The 27,941-nt window shown below is 39.3% G+C and overlaps 1 protein-coding gene across 1 annotated transcript in view; it reads right to left on the minus strand.

Moving 5' to 3' along the window:
- The window catches only part of agbl4 (AGBL carboxypeptidase 4), a 766,018-nt gene that overhangs the window by 420,361 nt on the left and 317,716 nt on the right, over window positions 1-27,941 (minus strand). Inside the window, exon 5 of the mRNA XM_060829584.1 lies at window positions 22,113-22,329. Within this exon, the coding sequence (XP_060685567.1) occupies window positions 22,113-22,329 (217 nt within the window). The remainder of the gene's footprint in view (window positions 1-22,112; window positions 22,330-27,941) is intronic.

The following is a 27,941-nucleotide window of genomic DNA, read 5'->3' on the forward strand; positions in this document are numbered from 1 at the left end:
AACAGGTAATTGACTGAACTTGTCTTTCCTTTTTGTACTCTGAGTTCAGTCTCTTTGCCCACAGTGGTGATTTTCCCTTTGCATTTTATTCTTAACCCCATTTCATTATTGCAAAACTGTGTTGTCTTTCTGTAGTGTGAAAATGTGTGCTTTGGATGAAGTAAGTATAATTTAGTTTCATATAGGAGCTTAATTGTTAACTTTAAGATTAAGTTTGCTTCTGATAAACAAATTATTTTTGAGTTAATTACAGATAGCTCTTTTATTCTGGGTAGCAGTACAAAAGATCAAAATAGACCTTTTCTGTGATACAGTTATAATTTGGGGGTTTTGTTTTTATACAGACTGAACAAACCAAATCTGCAATAATATCGGTGAGCAAACGTTCATGAAAAATATAACATATAGTGTTCTAGATCAGCTTGTCCAAGAACCACCTTGGGAACAATATCTTTCAAATTTAATATTATGTATTTTGAAATTATTATTTAATAATCATGTAGTGAATAGTCACTTGTTAGAACAGAACCTGAGTAGTGCTCAAAAGGGAGACATGCTATTGAAGTTTTCTATTTTGTACTCATCAGGACAGAATCATTAAGTAATCTCAGGTGTGGAGGGACTATCTTTTGAAGAGGGGTTGAGAGATTGAACCAGGACTCAATGGAGTTTAGAAGAATTAAGACAATCTTATTGAAACATGCAAGACTCTTAGGGGACTTGATGAAGTAAATGTGGAAATGTCGTTTCCCCTTATTGGAGAGTCTGGGAGGACATAATTTCAGAATAAGGAGTCAATCTTTTAAGGTTGAGGTGAGGAAATTCAGTGTATAGTGAATTTGTGGAAATTTTCTTTACCACAAAGGGCCAGACTGGCTGGGTGGTTAAGCACATTCAAGGCTAAAATAGAGAGATTTGTATTCAGTGAGGTAATCAAGAGTTAAGGAGAAAAAGCAGGAAAATGGAGTTCGGAAGCCTACCCCACCAGTTAACATGATCATGGTTAATCATCCAACCCAGCACCCTGTTCCCACTTTCTCCCCATACCCTTTGATCCCTTCAGTCTTGAGAACGATATTAAACTCCTTGTCAGCTCATCATAGCAGCTCCAAAGGTTTCTGGCAAAATCCGGCAATGATGGTCACAGGTATGTTGAAGTGGTAGCATTTTCTGATGACAAAGTCCGCAATTTAGTTAAAAAGACACATTCAAAGCAATGTGGGTGCAATCTATAGCACCATGCACCTGGGATAAGCCTGGAACGGTGAAGAATCCTGCTGCCCAGGCTATTTCACTCCTTTTATCATTGCATGCAGGATATAAACAGGTGTGATGTAGAGAAAATAGTGCCAATGACATCCAAGATGCATTTGTGGGTTAAAGATTGGGAGATGCTGCACAGATCACTAGTTGCTCCTTGCTGCTTGGTATAAAAATTCAGAGCAGCTGCAACTTAGGTAGCCACCAGGATAGGATGGTCATCTAGTCCTTATGAGCACAAGTGCTGAACCAGCAGAGGATACAGTTGTATGATAATGAGCTAGGACATCCTTTGTCTGCGTCTGGACTCTGTTTCCAAGAACTGTCAAAAATTACACCGTGGCCTGAACAGGCCGGCTAAAGTCAGTCTCCTCTGTCTCCTAGGTGCTAGTCATTCTGGAGGTTGTTTGACAGCTTCTGGGGGTTGCTGATTTGAAAGGGCTTGCTGACAAAGTTGTAATTGCTGTCTTTTTCTATGCTGTCATTGCGTATGTACCAAAACCATATGATTTCCAGCCATGCCAATGTCCATGTCAGATATGTGAGCCACTAATCTGTTGGAAATGTCAGAAAACGTTTACCATTTCATTAACAGTACTCCTGAGTCCTCACATCAATCAAAAAAGCTCCGTTGTATGTAACCTTATCCAGATGTATATTCAACACTCAAGGGCTCCTGCTTCAATGGGGAGTGAAATACTGGCAGTAATTCAAAGCAACCTGACAGGACATATGTAAGTGTGTTGGTTGGTGAGATGCTGAATGATCTAGCAAAATTGTGAGTCTTAATAGCTCAAAACTAAAAAAAATGCCATCTATAAGAAAGTCACAGCCATTTGGATTTCAGGAAGAAACAGTAGCAAAGGGGAGGTAAAAGTAAATAAAGTCAAAGTAAAATAAAATAATAATGTAAAACTGAAGGAAAATAAAGTTAATACAAGTGAAGTAAAGTCATGTTATAAATGTTTTTAGTAGGTTTGTATTTATTCTAAGGGTTAGAAATAGTTTTCAGAATTACAGGAGCTAGTGAACAATCTTTAATATGCGTGAAATGATATGTCCCAAACAAATACTTGTACAGGTTTTTTCACCAGCTGCACAACGTTGAGCTCCAAATTTCAGAATTAAGCAGCAGCTGCTGTGTCTGTTATACATTTGTGAGGGTGAGGACCGTGTGGATAACATATAAAGACAGCGGCTCATTCCACAGATCAGGGGTGTACTAGCAAAGAGGGAATGAGTATCTACAAAGCAGTCTACAAAAAATAACCAGGTAGTACAACATTCCCCTGAGTTTATCGTGCTTGGCAACTACTATTCTATTTTGAAAATAGAGAAGGTGGTAGTTCCTCAAGGGTCTGCAACTAGACACAAGTCCATGACTCTAAAGGCTTCCCATATGCTCGTAAGCAGAAGGGTCAACTGATTGAATACATGGCAAGAGAACTGGAGTAGGAAGGGAAAACATCAGTTTTCTGAGGCATTGGGATAGGTACTAGAGCAGATGAAACCTGTCCAATGTGGATGGGTTACAGCTTAACAGGATTGGGACTGATATCTATGCAAGGGATTTAGTCTAATGGGTTCAAACGACCTTGTCAGTGGGATAAAAACCTGAGGAATAAGCCAAATTGGAAGAGGCTTCAGTGGGTGACAGGAAGTGGAAAAGCTGTGAAAGAGATGAAAAGACAGAAGAAACAAAGCTAAACATGTAGTAAGCTTCAAATGCAGAATGATATCAAAAATGCAATATTAAGGGTACTATACCTGATGCATGCAGCATTCGCAACAACATAAATAATCTAAAGGCATAAATGGATGTAAGTGGTTATGGTATAATTGCCATTAGCAAAACAGCTGAATGGTAACCATAGGGATGGTGAATATTAAATATTTGGAAAGGGCAGATGGGAAAGAAAAGATCATGGAGTTGTGCTGGTAACATGAGATGGCATCAGTAAATTAGAGATGATCTCCAATCAGAAAACATAGTGTGGAATCTGTTAACGTGAAACCAAGAAACAGCAAAACCTGGCATTATTCATTTTATTTATTTTATTCATATAGTTATTCTTTGGCACCAAACAGTAGTGGTAATGTGAGGCATGATGTAAATCAGAAAATGAGAGAAACTTGCAGTATGTGCCACACAGTTATCAATGTGACTTTAATCTGCATTTGTATTGTGTAAGCCAATTGAACACTAAAGTGGAGAATGAGTTCCTGGAGTACTTTAGTGATGATTTTTCTCAAGCAACATGTTGAAGATCCAACGAGATAACAAGGCATTTTGGATCTTGTATAGTGCAGTGAGGAAGGGCTAAACTAGTAAAGTAATTGTAAAAGAACATTTAGGGATGAATGACCACAAAATGATAGAATTTTAGATGATGTTTGAAAGTGAGGTTAACAAAAGGTTGCCATAGGGCTGCAGTCTCATTACAGAGAAATTACTGGTGGTCGTTTAATCTGAGGTTCACCATGCCTCACAAGGCAAGAGGTTTAGAAGGTGAATTTTCATGGTAACCTCAGCTGATGCAGGAATTGAACCCACACTGTAGGCATTATTCTGAATCACAAACCAGCCTTCTAGCCAATTGAACTAATCTGACCCCACACAAAACTGCTAAATTTGAAAAAGGGAAATTATGAATACAAGAGGTACAATTAGCTGAGTTGGGTTAGGACGATGCGTTAAAAGGCAAGAACTTGCATAGGCAATGTACAGTCTCTACAGAATTATTACATAGCTTGATGCAACTATACATGCTTTGAAGGAATAAAACTCAAACATATGGTTGACTATGGTCAGCTATGGTTGACGAAGAAGGTTAAGGTCTGTATAAAACATAAAGAAAAGATTCATAAAATGACCAGAAATAGTAATCAATTTGAGTATTAGGAAAATTTTAGAGCACAGCAAAGGAGGACGAAGAAACTGATAAGGAACGGTAGAGCAGAAAACAAATGCAAATGAGCAAAAACAAACAAATGGACTGTAAAAGCTTCTACAGGAGCAGAAAATGGAAATGTTTGGCTAAAATAAATATGGATCTATTAAACATAGAGTCGGGATAATTTATGATAGGGAATAGAGAAATGGCAGAGAAACTAAATTTTTACTGAGAATTTGTAGAAATACTCAAAAAATTAGAGATCCAAGTGACTAGGGATCATGATGAGTTGAAGAAAATTAATATTAGTAGGAAGGTTGTACTGGATAAATTAATGGAGTTCAAAGTTGTTAAGTCACTGGAATCTAAAAGTCTATATCCCACAGTGTTGAAAAAGTGGCTGCAGAGAGTGTCAGAGTATTGGAAATCATCTTCCAAAATTGAATAGATTTTGGAATTATTCCGACAGATTCGAAGCAGGTGACCTGATAGAAGCTTTTAAAATAATGAGGGGCATAGGCAGAGTTAATGATAGTTGTCTTTTCTCTCGGATGTGGGATTTTAAGATTAGGGGGGCACATTTTTAAGGTAAGAGGAGAAAGATTTTTAAAAAGACATGAGGGGCAAATTCTTTCCACAGATGGTGATTCTTATGTGGAATGAACCTCCTGAGCAAGTGGTGGATGTGGACCAGGAGCAATTATGTGGGACTAGTTTAGTTTGGGATTATATTTGGCATGGACTGATTAGACTGAAGGGTCTATTTCCATGCTGTATGACGCCAGTCTTTAGGAAAAATACAAGGGTGCCTTACATTAGTGTTAGAGCAACTGTTGCAATCGATCATAAAAGACATGATAAATAATTTGGATTAAAATTAAATGAATGGGCATTTTCAGCACATATTTGCAAATGGAAAATTGTGTTTGACAAACATTTTGAAGATTTTTTGAGGAAGATACTAACAAAATTGATGAAGAGTAGTCAACGCATATGGTATTTTTGGGTTTTCAGAAGGTTTTTGATAATGTATCCCATAGGAGCTTCGTTAGCAAAATTAAAAACATGGTAGGGATTGTAATTGCATGAATTAAGGATCAGCTAACAAAGAGAAAACAGACAGTAGGAATAAATGGGTGATTCTCACGTTGGCAGACTATGGCTACTGAGGTACCACAGGGATAAGTACTTTTGCACAAGTTCACAATATACATCAATAATTTGGGTGTGCAGACCAAATGTAATATTTCCAATTATGCAGATGATACAAAACTAAACAGGAATTCATGTTGTGAGGAATACAGAAAATGTTTTCAGGACAGACAAAATTTGGACAGACTTAGTGATTGGACAAGGACATGGCAGATGAAATATCATATGATAAAATGTGATATTGTCCAATTTGTTAGGAAGATAACATGTGCAGTGCATTTCTTAAATGATGAGAGATAGGAAAGTATAAATGTGCTAAAGGATTTCGGCATCATTGTCAATAAATAACTGTCATTCCTGATGAAGGGTTTTTGCCCGAAACGTCGATTTTCCTGCTCCTCGGATGCTGCCTGACCTGCTGGGCTTTTCCAGTACCACTCTAATCTAGACTCTGATTCCCAGATCTGGCAGCATTTGTGGGAAGAGTCACTGGACTTGAAACATTAATTGTAATTTCTTCAACTATATGACCTTTTAACTGATATGAACTCCATCTGAGAAGCACAATCACCTCATCCTTTATGTTTTTTTTGTGTTGCTTTCTCTAAGTCTCCACTGAAATTTCAGCCTCCCTTTGTTTCTGATTAGCTTTTAATATCAACATCAATGTCACCAATGTAACTCCAGAACACACCGACCGACCTAACTGTATTCCCTGGACAGGTTAGGCTTGACCTGCAAGATTAACTGTGGCCCAAACTCCAGATTGCAATAACTTTCCTCTTCCCAGAGGCTTCCTGGACTCTGCTTGGACTATACATCTAACTGACACTCACGGGCTCGAATTAGACAAGCCCCTTGACTGACAGTGGTGTTACCCCCTCATTAATCTTAGTTCTCTTGACCACACTAAGACTTTGCCCTCTTCATCTTTCTGACATGGTCATTTGGTTGAAACATGTGCATTGTGTCTGCCCATAAGCTGTTGGTACGTGCTTTCAGGACAGACTGACAGAGTATGGTGCCATAAGCAGTACATCCGTCCCCTTGAATGTTCAGTGCTCTGAATGTGACAAGTTGCCTACCTCTCCCACTGCATGAACAAGCGATATAAGCCACAAGGCTGACAACCTGCAACTTATCACTGAAGGGCCCATTCAATTGAAAGCAAAGCAAGCCACAGAAGCTAGCAGTTTTCACAAGGAGCACAAGCACTAAGATATGAAACTAAGACCCATATTATGCATCCTGTGTAGATGCGTGAGATGCATTTGTGTCCCACAAAATGATCTGGCAGGAGCATGCAAATCATAGGTGTCCCTGAAAGCCAAGTAAAGTCCAAAAGGAATCAAGTGGTGTGTGAGTTTCTCCAAAAGCAGGAAGGAAGATGTGGTGAAGGTGATGGTTTGTATGCACAAAGGGTGGAGGAGAACAGTGTTAAGGACCATCAAGGGATGTTGTTGTGAAGACAGAATTGCATAAATGCCCAGAGCAGCAAATATCATGCAAATGGCACTAGATATCAGCTTTGACTTTCATGCCAGGAATTGACGGTATCTAGTTTCTTGGGGAAGGAGACAAGACTTGGAAGCTGCTAAGAAATTAGAAAAGTTGGGCTATTATTGAGATATAAATAAATGAAGATAAGATATCTGGCACTCATTAGTGAGATTTTAAACTTGCCATTTAAACCTTAAGAGGAAAGTCAGAAATCTTTCTCAACATTGAGATGGTGATGTCTTTGTTTCTGCCCACTGTGTTCACAGAATGTTAATTAAGCTGACCTGGGAAACAGAGACTGCCCCATTTGATAGACTGACTGTTTCCTGTGTGTTCTAGTTGAAAAGAAAATCTAGGCTACTGAGTATATACCTTGAAAGCTACTGCACATGAGAAGTAGGAGAGAGAACATGATTTTATCACTTGAATAAGGAAGAGAACATACAAGCAGAGAAAGTAGTTTAGATGGTAAATTCTATGTTTCCCCTTATTACAAAGGGAGATGAAGCATTAGAATAAAAAAGTCTGATTGCAATTGTTTAGGTTCTTTGAAAAACCAAGTCTCGACAGCTGTGTTCAGTTCTGGTCTACTTGATGAAATGCATGCATGCTTCAGAGGAAGTGGAACAAAGGTTGAAGGGTTGTCCAATGATGATAGATTGAGTAGGCTAGACCTGTATTCCCCAGAATTTATATGAATGGCTGATAATCTCAAAGAAATATATGCATTTCTGATGGGAGTTGACAAGGTAAATGCTGAAAAGATGGGAGTCTACAACAAGAGATCAGACTCAGAATAAAGGATTATCCATTGAGGACAAATATGTGGAGAAATCTCTTCATCTAAACGTTTAAGAATCTGTGATCTTGTACCTCAGTGGTTTTAAATGCCCAGGTGCTCAACTGTTGAGTACATCCAAATCTGATTTTGCCTTGAGTCAGTTGGGTGAGGGCACTGATATTGATTTTAGAGTGAAAGCTTAATTAAACTACCAAGAAGTCCAATTTGCTTGACTGACTGCTACATGGACAAAATCAAACACATCAAGTTCCTTCAATAACAGTAAAATTAATTTTATTTTGTAATACACTTCAACAAAAATAGTAACAGAAAGGATTTCTGAACTTTTGGATGCTAAGGGGAGCAAGACATGTGAGGAAGTGCAGAAAGGTAAGTTTAAGGTAGAAAAACTTAAAACAATATTTTTGTAAAACCAAACAAATTGTTGAAGGTTATTCCTAATGATAAAGCAAGTTACTAGTCTTAGCTAGCAATATACTTCCCTATGAGCATAAAGTTTTAAGTCCAAATCCCAAACTAGGGTGTCAACACAGGGACAACTGATGATATTTCGATGTTGCACTGGTAGAGATGCTATCTTTTGGATGTAATATTAAAATAAGAACCCATCTGCCTTGTTGGGTGTAAACAATCCTGTGGCACCGTTTCAAAGAAAAGTAGAGGAGTTTTCCCTGGTATCCTTGCCAATATTATTCCTTAATCAACATCACAAAGAAAGCATACTATCTGGTCATTATCATATTACCTTTTATTCAGCTGCTATGTTTCCATAAGACCATAAGACATAGGAGTGGAAGTAAGGCCATTTGGCCCATCGAGTCCACTCCACCATTCAATCATGGCTGATGGGCATTTCAACTCCACTTACCCGCGTTCTCCCCATAGACCTTAATTCCTCGTGACATCAAGAATCTATCAATCTCTGCCTTGAAGACATTTAGCGTCCCGGCCTCCACTGCACTCTGCGGCAATAAATTCCACAAGCCCACCACTCTCTGGCTGAAGAAATGGCTCCGCATTTCTGTTCTGAATTGACCCCCTCTAATTCTAAGGCTGTGTCCACGGGTCCTAGACTCCTCACCTAATGGAAACAATTTCCTAGCGTCCACCCTTTCCAAGCCATGTATTATCTTGTAAGTTTCTAATAAGTCTCCCCTTAATCTTCTAAACTCCAATGAATACAATCCCAGGATCCTCAGCTGTTCCTTGTCTGTTAGACGTACCATTCCAGGGATCATCCCTGTGAATCTCCGCTGGACACGCTCCAGTGCCAGTATGTCCTTCCTGAGGTGTGGGGACCAAAACTGGACACGGTACTCCAAATGGGGCCTAACCAGAGCTTTATAAAGTCTCAGTAGCACAACGGTGCTTTTATATTCCAACCCTCTTGAGATAAATGACAACATTGCATTCGCCTTCTTAATCACGCACTCAACCTGCATGTTTACCTTTAGAGAATCCTCGATTAGTACTTCCAGATCCCTTTGTACATTGGCTTTACGAATTTTGTCACCTTTTAGAAAGTAGTCTACGCTTTTATTCTTTTTTTTCCAAAATGCAAGACCTCGCATTTGTTCACGTTGAATTCCATCAGCCATTTCCTGGACCACTCTCCCAAACTGTCTAGATCCTTCTGCAGCCTCCCCACTTCCTCAATACTACCTGCCTGTCCATCTAACTTCGTATCATCGGCAGACTTCACTAGAATGCCCCCAGTCCCTTCATCCAGATCATTAATATATAATGAGAGCAGCTGCGGCCCCAACACTGAACCCTGCGGGACACCACTTGTCACTGCTCTTGGCCATTTTATAGGATCTTTCTTTTTCTTTAATACATTTCCTGACTTCCTTTGTCAGCCATGGCTGTCTAATCCTTCCCCGGATAATCTTTCTTTTCTTGGGGATGAACCTCTGTATAGTGCCCTTAATTCCTCCATTACAACAACGTTAACACTTCAAAAGGACGTCATTGGGTGGAAAGTACTTTGAGATGTCCAGTGATTGTTAAAACCTTACATAAAGACAAGGTTTTCTGTTTCAGTCATAAAGCTAAAACAATGGTCACAGGTAACAGTGAACTTTGACCTGATCATTTATCTTCAACATTGGATATGTCATTAAATGTACCTGTTTGAGATATAAATAGTAAAAGCTTGAAGGCATTTATGGCATTAGTTTTATGACCCATGCATATTTTTCATTGCAATATTGAGCTTGTGTCCTTTGAGAGTGATATAAACTAGAGAACCTGCCTGAGGACATGATAGAAATTTGAGGAAGTCACCACTGGAAACATTCCTCAATTTAGTATTTAATTGATTCCTTGGGAGGTCCTTTGTCTGAATTTCTATCAATTTGTGGTAATAAATAAAAATGAAGCAGAAATCCCTTCTTCAAATCGCCAATCTATCAAACTGCTGGAAATTTCCTTCCAAATGATCACCAGTAAAAACATATTCCACCATTTTGACATATAATTAAAGACAACAACATAGAAAAAAGGTTACATCATTACAGATTTTGAATTTTAGATGACTAAACTGTTGATCCACTGTTTCATAAGGATATAAAAGACTTCACATCACAACTGGGCAAAAAGCAAAGGGATACCTGATCATTTTTCTCAATTAACATTTGCTGTCTGACTGCTCCTGGTACCCACAAAGTGGCTACAATGTTACATGCAATTTAAAATAATTTAACGTTTGTAGAGTCTTTTGAAATATTTCAGAATCACAGACTTATTACAGCACAAAAAGAAGCTATTTGGTCTGTCATATCTGCACTGAAACTCAAAATGACAATTCATTTACTGCCATTCCTCTGCCTTCTCCATTTCTCTTTCAGTTAAAAAATGGTCCAACTCCTTCTTGGATGACTGAATTGAATCTGGCTTTCCTACAGTCACAGTGCAATCTGAAAAAGCTTCAATGTCTTCACTGTCTCTTTTGCCAATTATCTCAAATCGATGCCCTCTCATTCTTGAGTCTTGCACCAGTGGGGAAATGTTATTTTCCTAACCATACTGTCCAGATGCTTCATGATTTTGAATACCTTGATCAAATATCCCATCAATATCCTTTTCTCAAATAAATCAGCCACAATTTTTCTGATCGATTTACAGAACTGAAATTCCTCATCCTTGGAACAATCTTGATTAATCTTTACTGCTCACTCTCCAATGCACTCATATCTTTTTGAAAGTTTGGTGCTCAGAACTGTGTGCAAGACTTTAGTTGAGGCCAAATCAAAGTTTTATACAAGTACACATAAACTCTTTGCTCTTGTACTCTATCCCCAATTTTTAAAAAAGCATTAAATACTTCATGCTTTAATATTGGCTTTGTCACCTTCAATTTCTTATGTACATAAACTGCAGTTACGGGGTATTATAAACAGATGAGCTGTACTCCACCTCTTGCCGATCCTGAGTGAGGATTCACGTAAACTCCAAAGCAAACTATTTGTAAAAAGATCTTGGAATCAAAATTCTACACACTAACACATCAAGAAGCTACTAACAATCCACTCAAGCACTATTTAAAGCAGAATAAATGGTTGATTTATATATTGGTACAGAGTTATGTAATAAGGTAAAGTTACCATAGTTCCAGAGCACCATAGGACTACTCTCTCATTTGAGAGAGACAACTGGTGGCGGTGCAACCTGAGGGTCAGGCAAGGGACATTGTTGAGAAGGTCGGACCTTCATCATAACCTAAGCTGGTGAGTCAATTGAATCTGTTGACATCACTCTGCATCACAAATGAACCAACTGAGCTAACAACACCATGTATTCCACTGTTAGATTCAGAATTTAATCGATAGCAATATTGGATTGTTGCACAGTTGCTAGATACTTACTTAATAGATTAGCCATTCTACCCAATTGGCGTATCCTGTTCTTAATATTCCAGACCATCCTTCCTCCTGTCCCTCTTCATCTTAAATCCACCAATGTATACTATGTTCCTCATATGCTTAGTTAAATGCGTCTATCTGCTGTTTGCCTCAGCTTTTGCTTGCAATAGAGCAATTCATATTCTAACTATTCTCTATATAGATGTTTGTCCTGAACATGCTATTGGTTATATTAGTGACTATCTCATATGTGACTTCTAGTTCTGTTCATGCCTTGTTTAAGCTTTTTCTCTCTCTATCCAATCAGACCTTTGCATGACCATGAAGACTTCTATCAGGCCACTCCTCAAGCTTCTCATTTCTACAAAGAGTCCCAAACTGTTCACTCTGTCCTGATAAGTCCAACATCTTCATTCTCATATCATTCTCTTACCTCTTTTATGCACTGCCTACAATGCTACTAAATTCTTATTGTATGGAAATGAGAACTAATCAGTGTTTCAATTGTGGTATGACAATAGTTCTTTATGAATTTAACATAACTTTTTTTTCCCACTCCTTTCCCTATTGAAATGAACTTCAGTAAATTGATTGATATTTTCGTAGCCATACCCCTAGATTACTCTATTCCTGTACCAACTCAATCACTTAATTTCTAAGCAATATATGGCCTCCTTATTCTGATGAAGGGCTTATGCCTGAAACGTCGAATTTCCTGTTCCTTGGATGCTGCCTGACCTGCTGTGCTTTAACCAGCAACACATTTTCAGCTCCTTATTCTTCCTACCAAAGCTACCTCACACTTTGCTATACTGACATTCATTACAGGGTAAAAACAATGACTGCAGATGCTGGAAACCAGATTTTGGATCAGTGGTGCTGGAGAGAACAGCAGTTCAGGCAGCATCCAACGAGCAGCGAAATCGACACCTGATGAAGGGCTTTTGCCCGAAAAGTCAATTTCGCTGCTCATTGGATGCTGCCTGAACTGCTGTGCTCTTCCAGCACCACTGATCCAGAATGACATAGATTACATGTCCATTATACAAGCTTAGTAATATCTTCACACATTTTGTCAGGACCATTTTTTGTATTAATTACATCTCCCAATTTGAAATGGTATGCCTGAGACCAAATCCTTTATGTAAATCATCAACAGCAAAGGCACCAATTCTTGTGAAACCCATTTCCCACCATTTGCTGTATTCCATAAAGAAGTTTAAATTATTTTCCCAAAAAGAATGTGAGACATATTATTACCTCCCAAATCCATCTTTCCCAGAATTCCATGTTTGACTCTCTCCAATCAACTCTGGTCAAAGTTGCAGACGTCATTTTCTATGATTGTCTCAGAAGTGAACTTTCCATTTGTGTCCTTCTCCACCAATTTGCAATCTTTGATAAACTTAACCACAGTATCCTCCTCCAATGCCTCTCTATCGTCCTTCACCTGGGTGAGACCACTCTCAACTGGTTCCATTTTTATCTTATCAAAGAGAATCATTTGCAATGGCCTCTTTCTCTGTGTCTCAATAGGAGCTGTCCTTGGCCTTTTCCTTTTTCTCACCTACATGCTGCCATTTAATGATTTTATCTATACAAATGTAAATTAGGAACTGAAGTGACCCATTTGGCTTCTTGACTCTCGTCCATTATTTGTTAAGAACGTGGTTAATGTAATTGCTGCCTCCATTCCAATTTCCTGCTGTCCCAGTAGTCTTACATTCTTGAGTAACCAGGGGATCAACCTACCACTACCTCAAAAATGTTCAATGATCTTACCTCTACCAGTCTGTGAGGAAGAATTACATGAATTCACAACCTCCAGAAAAGAAAGTGTCTCCTTTATCTCTGTCTTAAGTGGAAAATACTCTGTTTTGAACTGGTGTTTCCTAGCTTTAATGCTAAGACCATAAGACATAAGGGCAGAAATTAGGCCATTCAGCCCATCGGGTCTGGTCCACCATTTAATCATGGCTGATAGGTTTCTCATCCCCATTCGCCCACATTTGCCCCATAATCCTTGATTTCCTTGATATTCAAGAACCTAACTATTCGCACTCTTAAATATATTCAATGAACTGGCCATCACAGCCTTCTGTGGCAATGAATTCCATAAGTTCACCACTCTCTGGCTGACGAGGTTTCTCCTTATCTCTGTTCTAAAAGGTCTTCCTTTTACAATAAGGCTATTCCCTCAGATACTAGTCTTTCCTACCAATGGAACCATCTACTCTATCCAGGCCATTCAGTATTCTGTATGTTTCAATTAGATCCCCTCTCATCCTTCTAAACTCTATTGAGTATAAACCCAGAGTCCTCAAACATTCCTCATATGTTAAGCTTTTCATTCTTGGGACTATTCTTGCAATCCACTCACAAGCTGATTTATCCAGTCCACATGCATACTAAAATCCCCATGATCACTGTAACTTTACTTTTCATACACGTCTTTTCTATCTCATGGTGTATCTCATGCCCCAGCTCTTGACTACTATTTGGAGGCCTGTACATAACTCCAATGCTGATTTTTTTTTTTCTTTGCAGTTCTTCAATTCTACCCACACAGATTCTACACCATGTGACCCTACTTTGTTTCTTACTATGATTTAATTTAATTTCTTATTAATAAGGCAACCCCACACCCTCTGCCGACCTGCCTATTTTTTCGACAGGATATACATCCTTGAATATTCAGCTCCCAATCCTGATACCATTGCAGCCACATTCCCATGATGCCCACCATGTCATACCAGCCAATTTTGGTCTATGCCACAAGCTCATTTACCTTATTCCTTATACAGTGTGCATTCAGACATAACATCTTCAATCCTGCATTAACCGTCCTTCTCACTGTCATTAATTTGTCCAGTGTTCTTGAAGTTTGGTTGTTAACCTTTTCCATTTGTGTTTACGCTGGAGATTTTAACAAATTTTCCTGAGTTCTGCACTCTTACCTCCTCCTTTTAATTTGGGCTTTCTAACTTCCCCTATAACTGAACCCTCCCCCCCCCCTCCCCCACCATTTAGCTTAAAGACCTGTCTAAAGCCCTGGTTATGCGATTTGCTAGGACTTATCACGGTTCAGATGAAGACTGTCCCATCATAACATGTCCCTTCTTCCCCAGTATTGGTGCCAATGTCCCACAAATTCAAACCCATTTCTCCCACACCAATCTATAAGCCACTTACCTGCTTAGACTTATTGACCCTGTACCAGTTAGCTCATGGTTAAAGTAGTAATCCAGAGATTATTACCTTTTTGGTCCTGTTCCTAGCTCTGCTCCTAGCTCCTAGCTGTTCATACTCCCTTAGCAGAACATCTGCCCTAGTTTTATCTATGTCATTGGTATCTCTCACAAGGGGAAATATCCTTTCACCATCTGCAGTGTTAAGTTCCTTCAGGATCTTGCCAGCTTAAATAAGATCACCTCCAACTCTTCTGAACTCCAATGGGTACAAGTGCAAACTTCCTAACCTTTGCTTGATGATAGGAGAAAGAGGTTGGAGGTGGAAGGATGTTTTTCAGACTAGAGGCCTGTGATCAGTGGCGTTCCGCATGGATTGGTGTGTCATTTATATAAATGATTTGGATGAGAATTTAGAAGGCATGGTTAGTAAGTTTGTGGATGTCACCAAAATAGGTGTTATAATCAACAGTGAAGAAGATAATCTAAAATTACAAAGAGATCTAGATCAACTGGGTCATTGGGCTGAGGAGTGGCAGATGAAGTTTAATTTGGATAAATGGGAGGTATTGCATTTTAGTAAGACAAAAGCAGGACTTATCCAATTAATGGTAGGACCCTGGGTAGTGTTGTAGAATAGAGACCTGGGTTCAGGAACATAATTCTTCGAAACTTGCACCACATGGGTGGTTAAGGTGTTTAGCACACCTCCTTCATTGCTCAGACCTCTGAGTATAGGAATTGGGACATCATGTTAAGGACTGTTTTTGAAGTACTGTGTACAATTCGGTTTGCCCTGCAATAGGAAGGATAGTATTAAATTAGAGGGTTCAGAAAAGATTTACCAGGATGTTGTGGGAAATGGAGGGTTTGAGTTATAAAGATAGGCTGGAACTTTTTCCACTGGGGCATAGGAGGTTGAGGGATGACCTTATAGAGGTTTATAAAATCATGAGGGACACAGTCAAGGTGAATAGCAAAGGTCTTTTCCCAACATGGGAGAGTTCAAAAGTAGGGGGCATATTTTTAAAGTGAGAGGAGAGAGATTTAAAAAGGACACGAGGGCCAACTTTTTTTACACAGTGTGGTTTGAATGTGGAATGAACTGCCAGAAAAAGTGGTGGATGCTGGTACAGCACAACATTTAAAAGACATTTGGATGAGGAAAGGAAACGAATCGGAAAAGTTTGGAGGAATATGGGCCAAACGCCAGCAAATGGGACTACTTTGGTTTGGGAACATGGTTGGCATGGACTAGGTGGACCGAAGGGTCTATTTCCGTGTTGCACAACTCTATGATTCTATATATACCCAAGTCCCTCTGTTGTAATACATAATTTAATTATGTCCATTATTTTACATTGTTGCCTTATTTTACATTGTCTTCTGTGTATTCTTCACACTTTAATTCACAATTTGATTCTTCACAAAGTAATTACTTCACACTTCTCTGCCTTGAATTTCACCTGTAACTTGCCAATCCACTCCTAAGTCTTTTTTAGATTCTGCAGTGTGTATCCTTCTCACAGCTAACAATGCTTCTAAATTTTGAATCTTCCACAAATTTTGAAACTGTGCACAAAAATAGAAAAGCTGCTGCTGGAAATGCTCAGCAGGTCTGGCAGCATCTGTAGAAAGAAATCAGAGTTAACATTTCAGGTCAAATGATTCTTCCTCATTCTGCAGTCAATTTTGTGAAATATTTAAAATACAGGAGATTTAAAGGCCTTGACAGTTTCACAGTTCCCTAAGACCATTCAAATGAGCCAATAGTTTCAATGAGCTTATACGCTTTTAACATATTCATAACTACTTTTAACAATCCGAAAAGACGCTTGACATTTCCTGAAGGAAATTATATCTCCCCCAGAAGCATCTGATGTTACCCAAAGCTGTCCAGGACTTCATTCGAAAGGATATTCTGCTCTCCACTTAGCCAAACAACTGTGGGAACTTTAGACCTTCCCTGAACTCTGAAGTCCACAATATGAATCACAAAGTGGACAGATGTGACGTTATCCACTTTGGTAGCAAAAGGAGGAAGACAATTATCTAAATGGTGTTAGACTGGGAAAGGAGGAGGTGCAACAAGACATGTATACCACTTACTGAAATTAACAATGCAGGTGCAGCAGGTGCAGAAGGCAGTGAAGAAAACAAATGGTATTTTGGCCTCCATAATGAGAGTGTTCAAGTACAGGAGTCTGTCTGCAATTGCTCATGGCATTGGCGAGACTACACATACAGTATTACGCGAATTCCTGGTCTCCTTATCTGAGGAAGGATGTTCCAGCTATGGAAGGAGTGCAACAAAGGTTCACCAGACTGATTCCTGGGATGGTAGGATGAATATATGAAAAGAATCTGGATTAGTTAAGACGATATTCGCTGGGGGAGATAGAAGAATTACGGGTGGGGGTGTGTGAATCTCACAGAAACCTATAAAATTCTAATAAGACTAGACAGATAAATGTAGGAAAAATATTCCCAACCACAGTGAAATCCAGAATCAGGGGTCACAGTAAAAGGATATCATTGAATCCTCCACTATCAAAAATCTTAGTGTTACCATTAACCAGAAACTGAACTGCACCAGCCAATACAAATATTGTGGATACAAGAATAGGTCAAAAGTTAACAATTCTGTGGTGGAAAATTCACCTCATGTCTCCCCAGTGCCCATTCACCATTTGCAAGACACAAGTCAAGAACGAACCTAGAACATAAAACAGTACAACACATTACAGGCCTTCAGCCCTCGATGTTGTGCTAGCCTTCAATCCTACTCTACATTCCTATGTGATAGAATGTGATAAAATACTCCCCTCTTGTCTGGATGATTGCAAATCAACACTCAAGAGGCTTGACACCATCCAGGACAAAGTAGCCCACAATCTCCCACACTTATTCTTCACACCTAACGCAGAATGGTAGCAGGGTGTGCCATCTACAAGATGCAATACAGTAACTCATCAAGGTTTCTTTGACAGCACCTTCGAAATAGTGAACTCTACCACCTGGAAGAAAGGTGGCAACAGATGCTTGGAAGAAGTACAACACCTCCAAATTCCCCTGTAAAGCATACACCTTCGTGATTTAGTACTATATCACCATTCCTTCAGAGTCAGTGATTCAAAATCCTTGATTTCCACTGTGTGTGTGTGTTTGTGTGTGTCAATTCAGTCCAAGAACTGCAGCAGTCAAAGAAGGTATTTCACTGCCTCTTCTCCAGCACAGAGGTGGCAATAAATACTGAATGAAGAAAGAAAAACATTATTTCCGTTTATCCAGCCATGTTGACTTTCCTTAATTAACCTACATTGGTTCATGTGACTAATTATATTTGTCCAAAATTATTGTTTCAAAAGCTTCCGCAACACCAAAGGTAAACGGTGTGCTAAAATTTCTGGCCTTACTTTTCACAGTCATTTGAGAACAATGGTGGAACATTTGCAGTTCTCCAGACCTCTGATACCATCTTAAGTTTAAGGTAGACTAGGAAGCTATGGACAGTGCTTCATAATGTATTATTCTCACCTACTTAAGTATCGTTGGATACATCTCATCTAATCCTGGTGTCTTATCACTTTTAAGTACAGACAGCCTTCACTTCATTGGAATCACCTCTTTCTTGTAAAGATAAATGCAGAATATTTATTTAATAGTTCAGTCATGATTTCTCCTCTCATGAGTAAATCTCCTGTTTCATCCCCAGTTGTCCCCCATTTGTCCTTTTTTACCACCCTTTTACATTTATGTAGCTGTTGGAAACTTTGGGATTCTCTGTTATGTTAGCTACCTGTCTCTTTGCATGATAATTATATAAATGGGTGTCATATAAATTCAAGCCTTCCTTTTTTAAAGTCAAGCCAGCATGAACTGACAGCCAAACATTTACCAATCCAAGATCAATCAACAAACTTTCTTCAAGCAATCAAAAAGCCAGCAAGTGAGTTTGTTTTTGTATTTGAGCAGTCTTTAAAAACTTACAATTGCATTTGAATCTTCATTTAAATTAAAAATTTGCCTTCTAAAACTGGCACAGTTTATGCACTTTGAATTAATTTTCTACAGTCACAATTGTCAGCAATAAGCTTAAAAGATTGACAAATGACATAATTAAGGCAGTGCTATAATTTTTTCAAATTTCTAGTAAATAAGCACCACCTAATATAATGTACAAATCAGAGCAGAAACTGTAAACATTAGATAATTAAGATTAAAATAAAGACAGCTATTTCAAACAGAGCATATTATTATATTTCTATAACAATGCTGTTTGATTTAGAGTATGTACATGCAATCGGTTAGTTATCTCAACAATTGGTTGCGCATGCTTCCACTACTGAACATTTCAAAAATTAATAAGTTCTGTATGTGGTACATTGACTACTGCTTTGAAGTTCTGCTTCTCCTCATTTTGATAAGATTTTGCCTCTTATCCATCATCTTGGACATTCAGCTAATGCTTTAATATTCTGGCAGCTTTCACTGCTCTCCTTACAAAAGTTGCATTCATCCATTCATTGGATCCACAAGAATGTCAATCTCATACAATCTCTGTCTTTTGGATATGATAGCCTGTTCTGTGCCCAAATAGCACTTTATCTGCCATATTCTGTTCATCATAACTATCAATCATATAAGTATGTGAGATACATAGCATCTCATCACTTCTTATTTATTATTCCAATTATGAAAGTTTGGAATCAGTGCAAATTAATCAATATGAATGGAATTTAATAGTTTAACTGTCATGTTGGAGAACCATAGTATTCACATTACACCTTAATACCTTATCCAGATTTTCCATTTTTTCTGATGCTCTGTTACAGAATACTAAATTTCCAGGACTAAGGTATATCTCAGTCAGACTTGTGTTGGTGTAAAACTCTCCAACATTTCCCTGAGACTTTAACTTTGATAAATTACATTCTCCATGCACATAAGACATGGAATTAAATATCAGGCCTATACAGGATAGGTGAATATCACACAGTTGAGAAGATAATTAGAGATTCTTCACATAGAGCAAGTGATATGCAATGTGACCCCCAACTATTTGAAACAATTTTGTTTTGCATAGATTGCCCATGCCAGGGTCAATGAAAGCCTATCGTTTTTGTTCATCAACTAAGATCTGACAGACCTCTCTTTGATCACTGGCAGCTTTACTTCACAGAGTTTAGTGCTGGGAGGAAATTTAAGCTGTAGTGTTCATGCAACAATGTTGTAAAGGTCTCTAAGCCTGTCTTTGAAAAACTCACCCTCAATGCCAGGTAGATAGTTAGTCAAGGCTCCCACTATGGATTTATTTTACCATGACCTTTGCAGAGTCCATGTCTGCATACAAGTCAGGCAACTCTGACCTACACAGGAAATTGAGGTACAACCTTCATAATGCCATCACAATGGCAAGAGGCAGTATCAAACTAAGATTGTGACCCAAGCCAACCACTAGGACACCATGTCATTTGTGGCAAAGCTTACACAGTATAACGAGCTACAAAGGTGAATAGAATCATGACGAGCTCAATGCATTCTACACTTGCTTTGAACAGAAGATCAGTGAAACAATGTCACCTATCCCAACAGCTTTGGATGCACCTGCACCCATGAACCACCTTCAAGTTCCCCTCCAAGCCACTCACTATATTGACTTCGAAATATATTGCTCTTCCTTCACTGTTGCTGGATCAAAGATGGCACCAAATGGGGTGACATTGTAAACTTTCCACTGTACTCCTGTACTCGAATACACGTGACAATAAATAATAATCTGAAAGTTGAAATCCTGGAATTCCCTCCCCAGTGGCATTGTGGATCAACCCTCAGCAGATGGTTTGCAGCAGTTCAAAAAGGCAGTTCACCATTACCTTCTCAAGCATAACTAGGTATGGGCAATCCACATCCACCTTTGGGCGACACGGTGGCACAGTGGTTAGCACTGCTGCCTCACAGCGCCAGGGGCCTGGGTTCAATTCCCGCCTCAGGCGACTGACTGTGTGGAGTTTGCACGTTCTCCCTGTGTCTGCGTGGGTTTCCTCCGGATGCTCCGGTTTCCTCCCACAGTCCAAGATGTGCGGGTCAGGTGAATTGGCCATGCTAAATTGCCCGTAGTGTTAGATAAGGGGTATATGTAGGGGTATGGGTGGGTTGCGCTTCGGCGGGTCGGTGTGGACTTGCTGGGCCGAAAGGCCTGTTTCCACACTGTAAGTAATCTAATCCCACAAATGAATTTTTAAAAAAACTGGCCTTCTTGAGAATGAACCCACGTAAAGCAACTGGCTTGGACGAAGGCCCTCTACCATGTTCTCAGATCTTGCACAGACCAGTTGGCAGGTGTACTCACAGACATCTTTAACCCTTTCTTACTACAATTTGAAGTCACCACCTGCTCTCTGTAACTGGTTCCTCAACGTCTTGACCCATAGACCACAATCTTTAAGAACAGGCAACATCACTTCTTCCACCATAAGCCTCACCACTGGTGCCCTACCAGGCTGCGTACTCAGTCCCTGACTATACTCGTTATACACTCTAGGGTATGTGGCTAAATTCTGCTCCAACTCCATTTTCAAGTTTTCTGATGATACCACTGTTGAAGGTTGGATTTCCAACAACGATGAGACAAAATACAGGAAAAAGATTGAGTGCTGAGCAGCGTAGTATAATGACAAAAATCTCTCCATCAACATTAGCAAAACAAAGTAGTTTGTCATTTCCAAACAGAGTGGAGAGCATTCCCCCATCTGCATCAATGGTGCTGAGGTGGAGATGGTGGAGAACAGCAAGTAACTGGGAGTGATGATCCCAAACAATCTGTCCTGATCCACCGACATCAACACGACGGTCAATAAAGCACAACAACGTCTATCTCCTCAGGAGGCATTTCCATAAGGACTTTTACCAATGTTTATAAATGTATCACAGAAAGCATCCTAACTGGATGCATCACAGCATGGTGTGGCAACTGCTTTTCCTAAGGAACTACAAAGAGTCATGAACACAATTCAGTCCATTACACAAACCAGTCTTCTTCCCAGTGCCTCCACCTATATTTCTCAATGCCTTGGGAAAGCAACCAACACAATCAAAGATCCCTCCCACCCTGGTTTTACTCTTTTCCACTTTCTTCCATCGGGCACAAGATAGAAAAGTTTGAATACATGTACAAATAGTTTCAAGAATAGCTTCTTCCCTGCTGTGAGAAAGTTTAAATTATAAAAAAATGGAGAATACAATTATTTTTCAATCAGGTATTTCAAATATTGAATTAAAAATAAAAGTTAAAACACAAATTAAAGAAAAAAAACCAAAAATGCGAACTATCCTATTTCTTTAGATGCATAATTATGTTACAAGAGATATTTAAGGCTGAAGCTAAGCATTAAAGAGCCCCACCTTTGTTTATTTATACATTCTGATGTATATATATTCGTAACATGCTTACCACACTTAGACCAAGCAAATCTCTTTTGAAGTAATCCATATTCCTTCTCTCCAGGTTATCTAGGTAATGTTGCAGGCGAGTATAGGTGTAAGGATAACAGTAAGCAAACTGGTACACCTCATTATCCCGATCGAAGCAAAAGGCAAATGACATCACGTAGTTTTTCCGATGATCTGGACAGCGGTAGTAATAGACATTTTTTGAAGGAAGTCGTTGCCTGCCAAGTAATAATGATTAAAATAAATACATTCAGTAAAATCAGACAGGTGAGCACTCAAGTTTATTTAATACTGATGACAAAACTGCAACATAGCTATAACAGGAAATTCAATTTTTTGTGCTTGTCTATTAAATTGATCTTCATGTAGAAAAGCATCAAAGGCACTAGAAGTAGAAGATGAGAAATGAACATTAAACAAAGAATAAATATGAGGAGATAGGACAAATCTTTGGTTAGAAATGTGGATTTTGGGAGGAACACAAGTACAGAAAGATGAAAAGGTGGAAAGGGTTTGGGAAAGAATCCGAGAGCATTAGAGATGGGTGACTGCCAATGGCAATGAAAAGAGATGCTGGAATCCAAAGTAGACAATCAGGAGGCTGGAAGAACACAGCAAACCAATCAGCATCAGGAGGTGGAGAAGTCAACATTTCGGGTGTAATCCTTCTTCAGGACTGGGGGTGGGTATAGGGGGACCTGCAGATAAAGGGAGTGGCAGGGGCAAGGTAGTGAAGTGGGGATAGATGACGACAGGCAAAGGGTATGACCTGGTTGGTCAATGGGAGGAATGAATCTGGTAGATGGCTGGGAGTGTTGCAAGTGAGGAAGAAGGGCTGGAAAGGGAGTTGGGGGCTGGGAAAGGAGGTTATTTGAAATTGGAGAACTCAATGCTGAGTTCTCCAGGCTGTAGGCTGTCCAGACAGAAGATGAAGTATTGTTCCTCCAATTTGCAGTTTGGTTTGCTGTGGCAATGGAGAAGGCCAAAGATGGTCATGTTGGAAAGGGAGTGGGAGGTTAATTGAAATGGGCGGTGACTGGAAGGTCTGGTTGGCTATTGCGGGTCCAGCTGAGATGGTCATGAGACATTTGTGGAGACCAAATGTAAACTGAGGGAACGGTTCGCCGTGCATTTCAGCTGGGCCGAGAGAGGTCGACCAGACCTCCCAGTCACAAGCTGGAAGCTTGTCTTATGCACCAATCTACTAATTCTGCTGCCCTTCTCACTTCCTAAACTTTCTGTTCCTCCACATGAATTCTTACCATCTCTGGAAGTGAGTTTTTAAACTCCTCCATCAGAATAATCTGTTTTTGGGGCTGCAAAATTCTTATCTATTTTCAAAGCACATTGATCAGAATTACCGTGTTTAATTCTTTCCAACTCAACTTTAGCCTGACCTGGTATCTTCTTTGTGTTTCTGAACTGTTGTCTATATGCTTCTGGTACCAATTCATAAGCATTTAAAATAGCCTGATTAGCCTCTTCATAATCCATTGACACCTCATCGGACAGTGCGGCAAATACCTCACTCGCTTTGCTTACCAGTTTAGTCTGAACTAGCATTATCCATAAACCCTCGGTCCACTCCATCTGCCTAGCCAATTTTTCAAATGAAATAAATAAAGCTTTAACATCTTTCTCATCAAAATGTGGCAGAGTTTTGATATATTTCTATGTTAGGATATGGGCCTCTGGGAGATAAGACAAAATGGATAAAGGGGCTACACAAAATGGCTCCTGTGTTGCTAAACTAAATTGCAAAGCAACAATTAATTCTAAATTGCAGCTAGAGACAAAAAGGTTTTCTATGCCTATGTGACTACCTGCAGTTAGTCCATAAAACTATATAAATAACTAACCACTAAAGCCATCAACATGAAGAAGTAGATGGATAAGACGAGGAAATACTAACCACGTTTGCAAGCTGTGAGATGAGAAAATACTAACCACATTTTCCAAGTGCGAGTCCTCTTGAGGAAATACTAAACCGCATTTTGCAAGCTGCGAATCTTTTTAAAGGTGACATACACCATTATAACTTAATCAATATCATTTGATCAAGCAACTACCCATGAAGTTATACTGTATATACTATGCGATCATGGTCCATGTCTGTTGATGATTAATATATATAAACCTTGTGCAAACTCTGTAAGGTTGTTGGATTCTTTTGATTGCCAAGAAGTTTTCATACTTCTGGGCAAATCAGAATCTGCCAACCCAGCACTGCATCTTCCAATAAACAATTGTTTGAATGTTAGACAAGAGTAATTTATATTTGTGTTTATTGACCGATCATAGAACCGAGTGACCTATAGATCATCATATGTATCACTACCTTGTCTTTAAATCTCCTTCCTGTTAACTTGGTTTTGTTGACTAAGTCGAAACTTCTCAAGTTCAAATTTTCTCTCTCTTTCTCTCTCCCTTTCTTCTCTTTCTTTGCTCAGCCAAGAACCTTCTCTCTCTCTCTCTCTTTCCTCTCTGTCTCTTCTCTCTTTCTTTCTCTTTCTCTCTCGTGTAATACATTTTCATCATGTTCACATACCCAAAACTTTTTGTTTTATCTAGCATCTTTAATAGATAGTTGACCTGACTTGATGTTTTCTCAATTTCATTGGGACCACTGAACCTGGCTTTGAAGGGATCTCCCATTACTGGTATCAGTACTAACATGTTATGCCCTTGGGAAAACATCCAAGTCTCAGAGTTTTTATCTGCCACCTGCTTCATTCTACACTGTGCCATCTTTAGGTGCTGTTTAGCTAACCCACCAACTCAATTTAGTCTCTCCCTCACCTTTGATACATAATCAAAGTGTGAGATCTCCAACTTTGGTCCTATGAATTTTTCTTTAATTTATTTCAAAGGGCCTCTCACTTCATGATTGAATATTAACTCAAAGGGAGTAAGCTGAGTAGATTTGTTTGGGGCATCTCTAATGGCAAACAATATGAATTGGATACCTTTATCCCAATCATTTGGCTAATCCTTACAGTATGCTTTCAACATGGTCTTCAAGGTCTGATGCCACCTTTCTCAAGCTCTCTAGGATTAGGATGATACACACTTGATTTAAAGTGCTGTATACCTAAGCTATCTATAACCTCCTTAAACAGCCTAGCAGTGAAATCTGACCTTTGGTCCGGGTGAATCTCTCTGGGTAGCCCATACCATGTGAAGAAAGCTATTAACTATGATTTTTGCCTTGATATTCCACACTGGAATTGTCTCTAGAAATCTGGTAGACTCATCCATTATGGTTAATAAGTACTGGTTCCCAATTTTAGGTTCTCGGGAGGGGACCTACACAATTAATTATAACCTGCATGAAAGGTTCTTCAAATGTGGAAATTGGCAACAAAGGTGCTGGATTTATTACCGCCTGTGGTTTACCTTACCATTTGGCATGTATGGCATGTACAGCAAAAGTTAACCACATCCTTGTGCATTCTAGGCCAATAAAATTTTTTTTGGACCTTAGCCTGAGTCTTTTATACCCCTAGATGATCTCCTACAGGTAGCTCATGTGCTACCGATAACACTTCCTGTCTGATCCCCTGCCTGTTCAGGTTTTTCCTGCACCGTTACGTCAAACAGGGTATCCGCTAACTGAACCTCAACTCCTTCATCTTTCTCTTTACTTTTCACTTCATGCTGTGACTTATGATAGTGGTATCTGGAGACTACATAGTCTGTTACCACACACCAGGATATTTCTGTTTTAACTCCTTAGTTTCTTGGATGAAGGGCTTTTGCCCGAAACATTGATTTTCCTGCTCCTTGGATGCTGCCTGAACTGCTGTGCTTTTCCAGCACCACTCTAATCCAGAATCTGGTTTCCAGCATCTGCAGTCATTGTTTTTACCTTCTCCACAACAAGGGGTGTCATTCCCACCTTGGATCCTGCCAAATCATTCCTAAGAACAAACTGAATTCCTGGAACTGATACTCTATCAATCATTCCCATTATAACTTTCCCAGTCTTAAGTTGGCATTCCAACCTGATCTTACATCGGGGAACACTAAATTTATGTCCATGTATCCCACAAATTACCACACTCTTGGATAACAGATCAGAAAGAGTGCATATGCACGCATCCCTTATTATCAGCGTCTGGTTAGATCCTGTATCTCTCAAAATTATAACTTCTTGTCCTTTTCCCCTTGTTCTTTCAGAATAAACTTTACCCACAGAGCAAATTTTTTGTAGAGATCAGGTACTAACTCCATACCCAGCCCCTTCCTAGGCTGTGCACTCTCCTGTAGCTCCTCAACTCTTCTTGGGGTTTCCATTACTCCTTTCACTAATACCATTGACTTAGCTTGTTTTATCACATCTTTTCCCACAGCAACTTCCTTTAACGACCAGCACTGTGTATTTACGTGTCCCATTTTAGCACAGTGAAACACGTTCACTTCCTTTCCACCCTCTTGGGCATCTTTTTTATCCTGTGGCAAAATCTTACCAGTGTTCTAACCATAACATAAGGACTGTTCCAAGGCAGCAACACCCCTTGGCACAAAGGTAAATTGAAACACAGGTTCTTATAGTTGGGAGAGATCAATATCCAAAGAAGTTTCAGAGACAAAGTCAGTCAGGAAACATTTGCTGAAGCTGCAATCTTCCTGGACTGTGACTACCACAGCTAAACCAAACATTAAAAAAACCCGAACTGGCCGGTCCCCTGCCACTGTTAAACTAAGTTCTTTCTCGACTCCTTAGCATCTCTGCCTTTACAACCTCACTTAAAAAAAACCCCAAGGACAAAATAACCTTGTTAAAGTGATAGTATCCTCAAAGGGCAGACAAAGTCAAAGTTGCACGACACCAGGTTATAGTCTCAGAGGTTTATTTGAAATCATAAGCTTTCAGAATGCTGCTCCTTTGTCAGGTGAAGGAGCAGCTCTCTGACATCTACTAATTTCAAATAAACCTGTTAGACTATAACCTGGTGTTGTGGGACTCCTGACTTTAGAAACAAAAGGATGAGGGCACAGTACGATTTAAGCATGAGGATGGGGATTTGAAATTTGAGACATTGAGGAATAGAGCTCAGAGAAGTTAGCAAACAAGAGTGATCAAGTTGCAGTTTTAAACTAATTAAACTTAATGAACAGTGCAGGATAGAAAGCCTGCCAGTAAGTGCACTGCAATACTGGAGTCTGGAGGTAAGAAAGGAATGAATGAGAGTTTTCAGCACAAGATTAGCTGACGCAGGTTTAAAAATGGATGCTGTTAAAATTATTGAGAGTTGGTGATCTTTTTAAGGAAGAGAATATGGAGTTTAAAGGTCAGGTTGAGGTCAGATCAGAAGTCAAGTTTCAAGCTGAAACAAGGGGAGGAGAGATTTAGTGGCAAAGGTTACAGAATTTCTGACTGGGTCCAAAAATGCCTACGACTGGGAAAGAAAACATCACAAAAGTGTGGCAAAATGAATAGACAAGTGTAAAACAGAAAACTACAGATTTTCTAGACTCTAAGCTGTGTTATTCCCTCTGTAAACTATTCAACATTTCTAGGTTCCTTTGCTTGTCTAACACTTCCTTAAAATCTAATTCTTTGAACAGGTTTTTAGTCATCCATTCTAGCCTGTTCTAATTTTTTAAGGATTAGTTAGCTCAGTTGGTTGGATGGTTGGTTTGCAATGCAGAATAATACCACCAGCGTGGCTTCAATTCCTGCATCAGCTGAAGTTACCATACAAGACTCTCCATCTCATGGTGAGCCTCAGGTTGAAAATCACCACCAGCCATCTGTCTCTAAACTTTACCTTCACCTTTAGACAATAACCAAACAAGCAGAGAAGGCAAAGTCAAGAACTTTCCG

This window comes from Hemiscyllium ocellatum, chromosome 9, assembly GCF_020745735.1.
Source record: "Hemiscyllium ocellatum isolate sHemOce1 chromosome 9, sHemOce1.pat.X.cur, whole genome shotgun sequence".
Lineage (NCBI taxonomy): Eukaryota > Metazoa > Chordata > Chondrichthyes > Orectolobiformes > Hemiscylliidae > Hemiscyllium > Hemiscyllium ocellatum.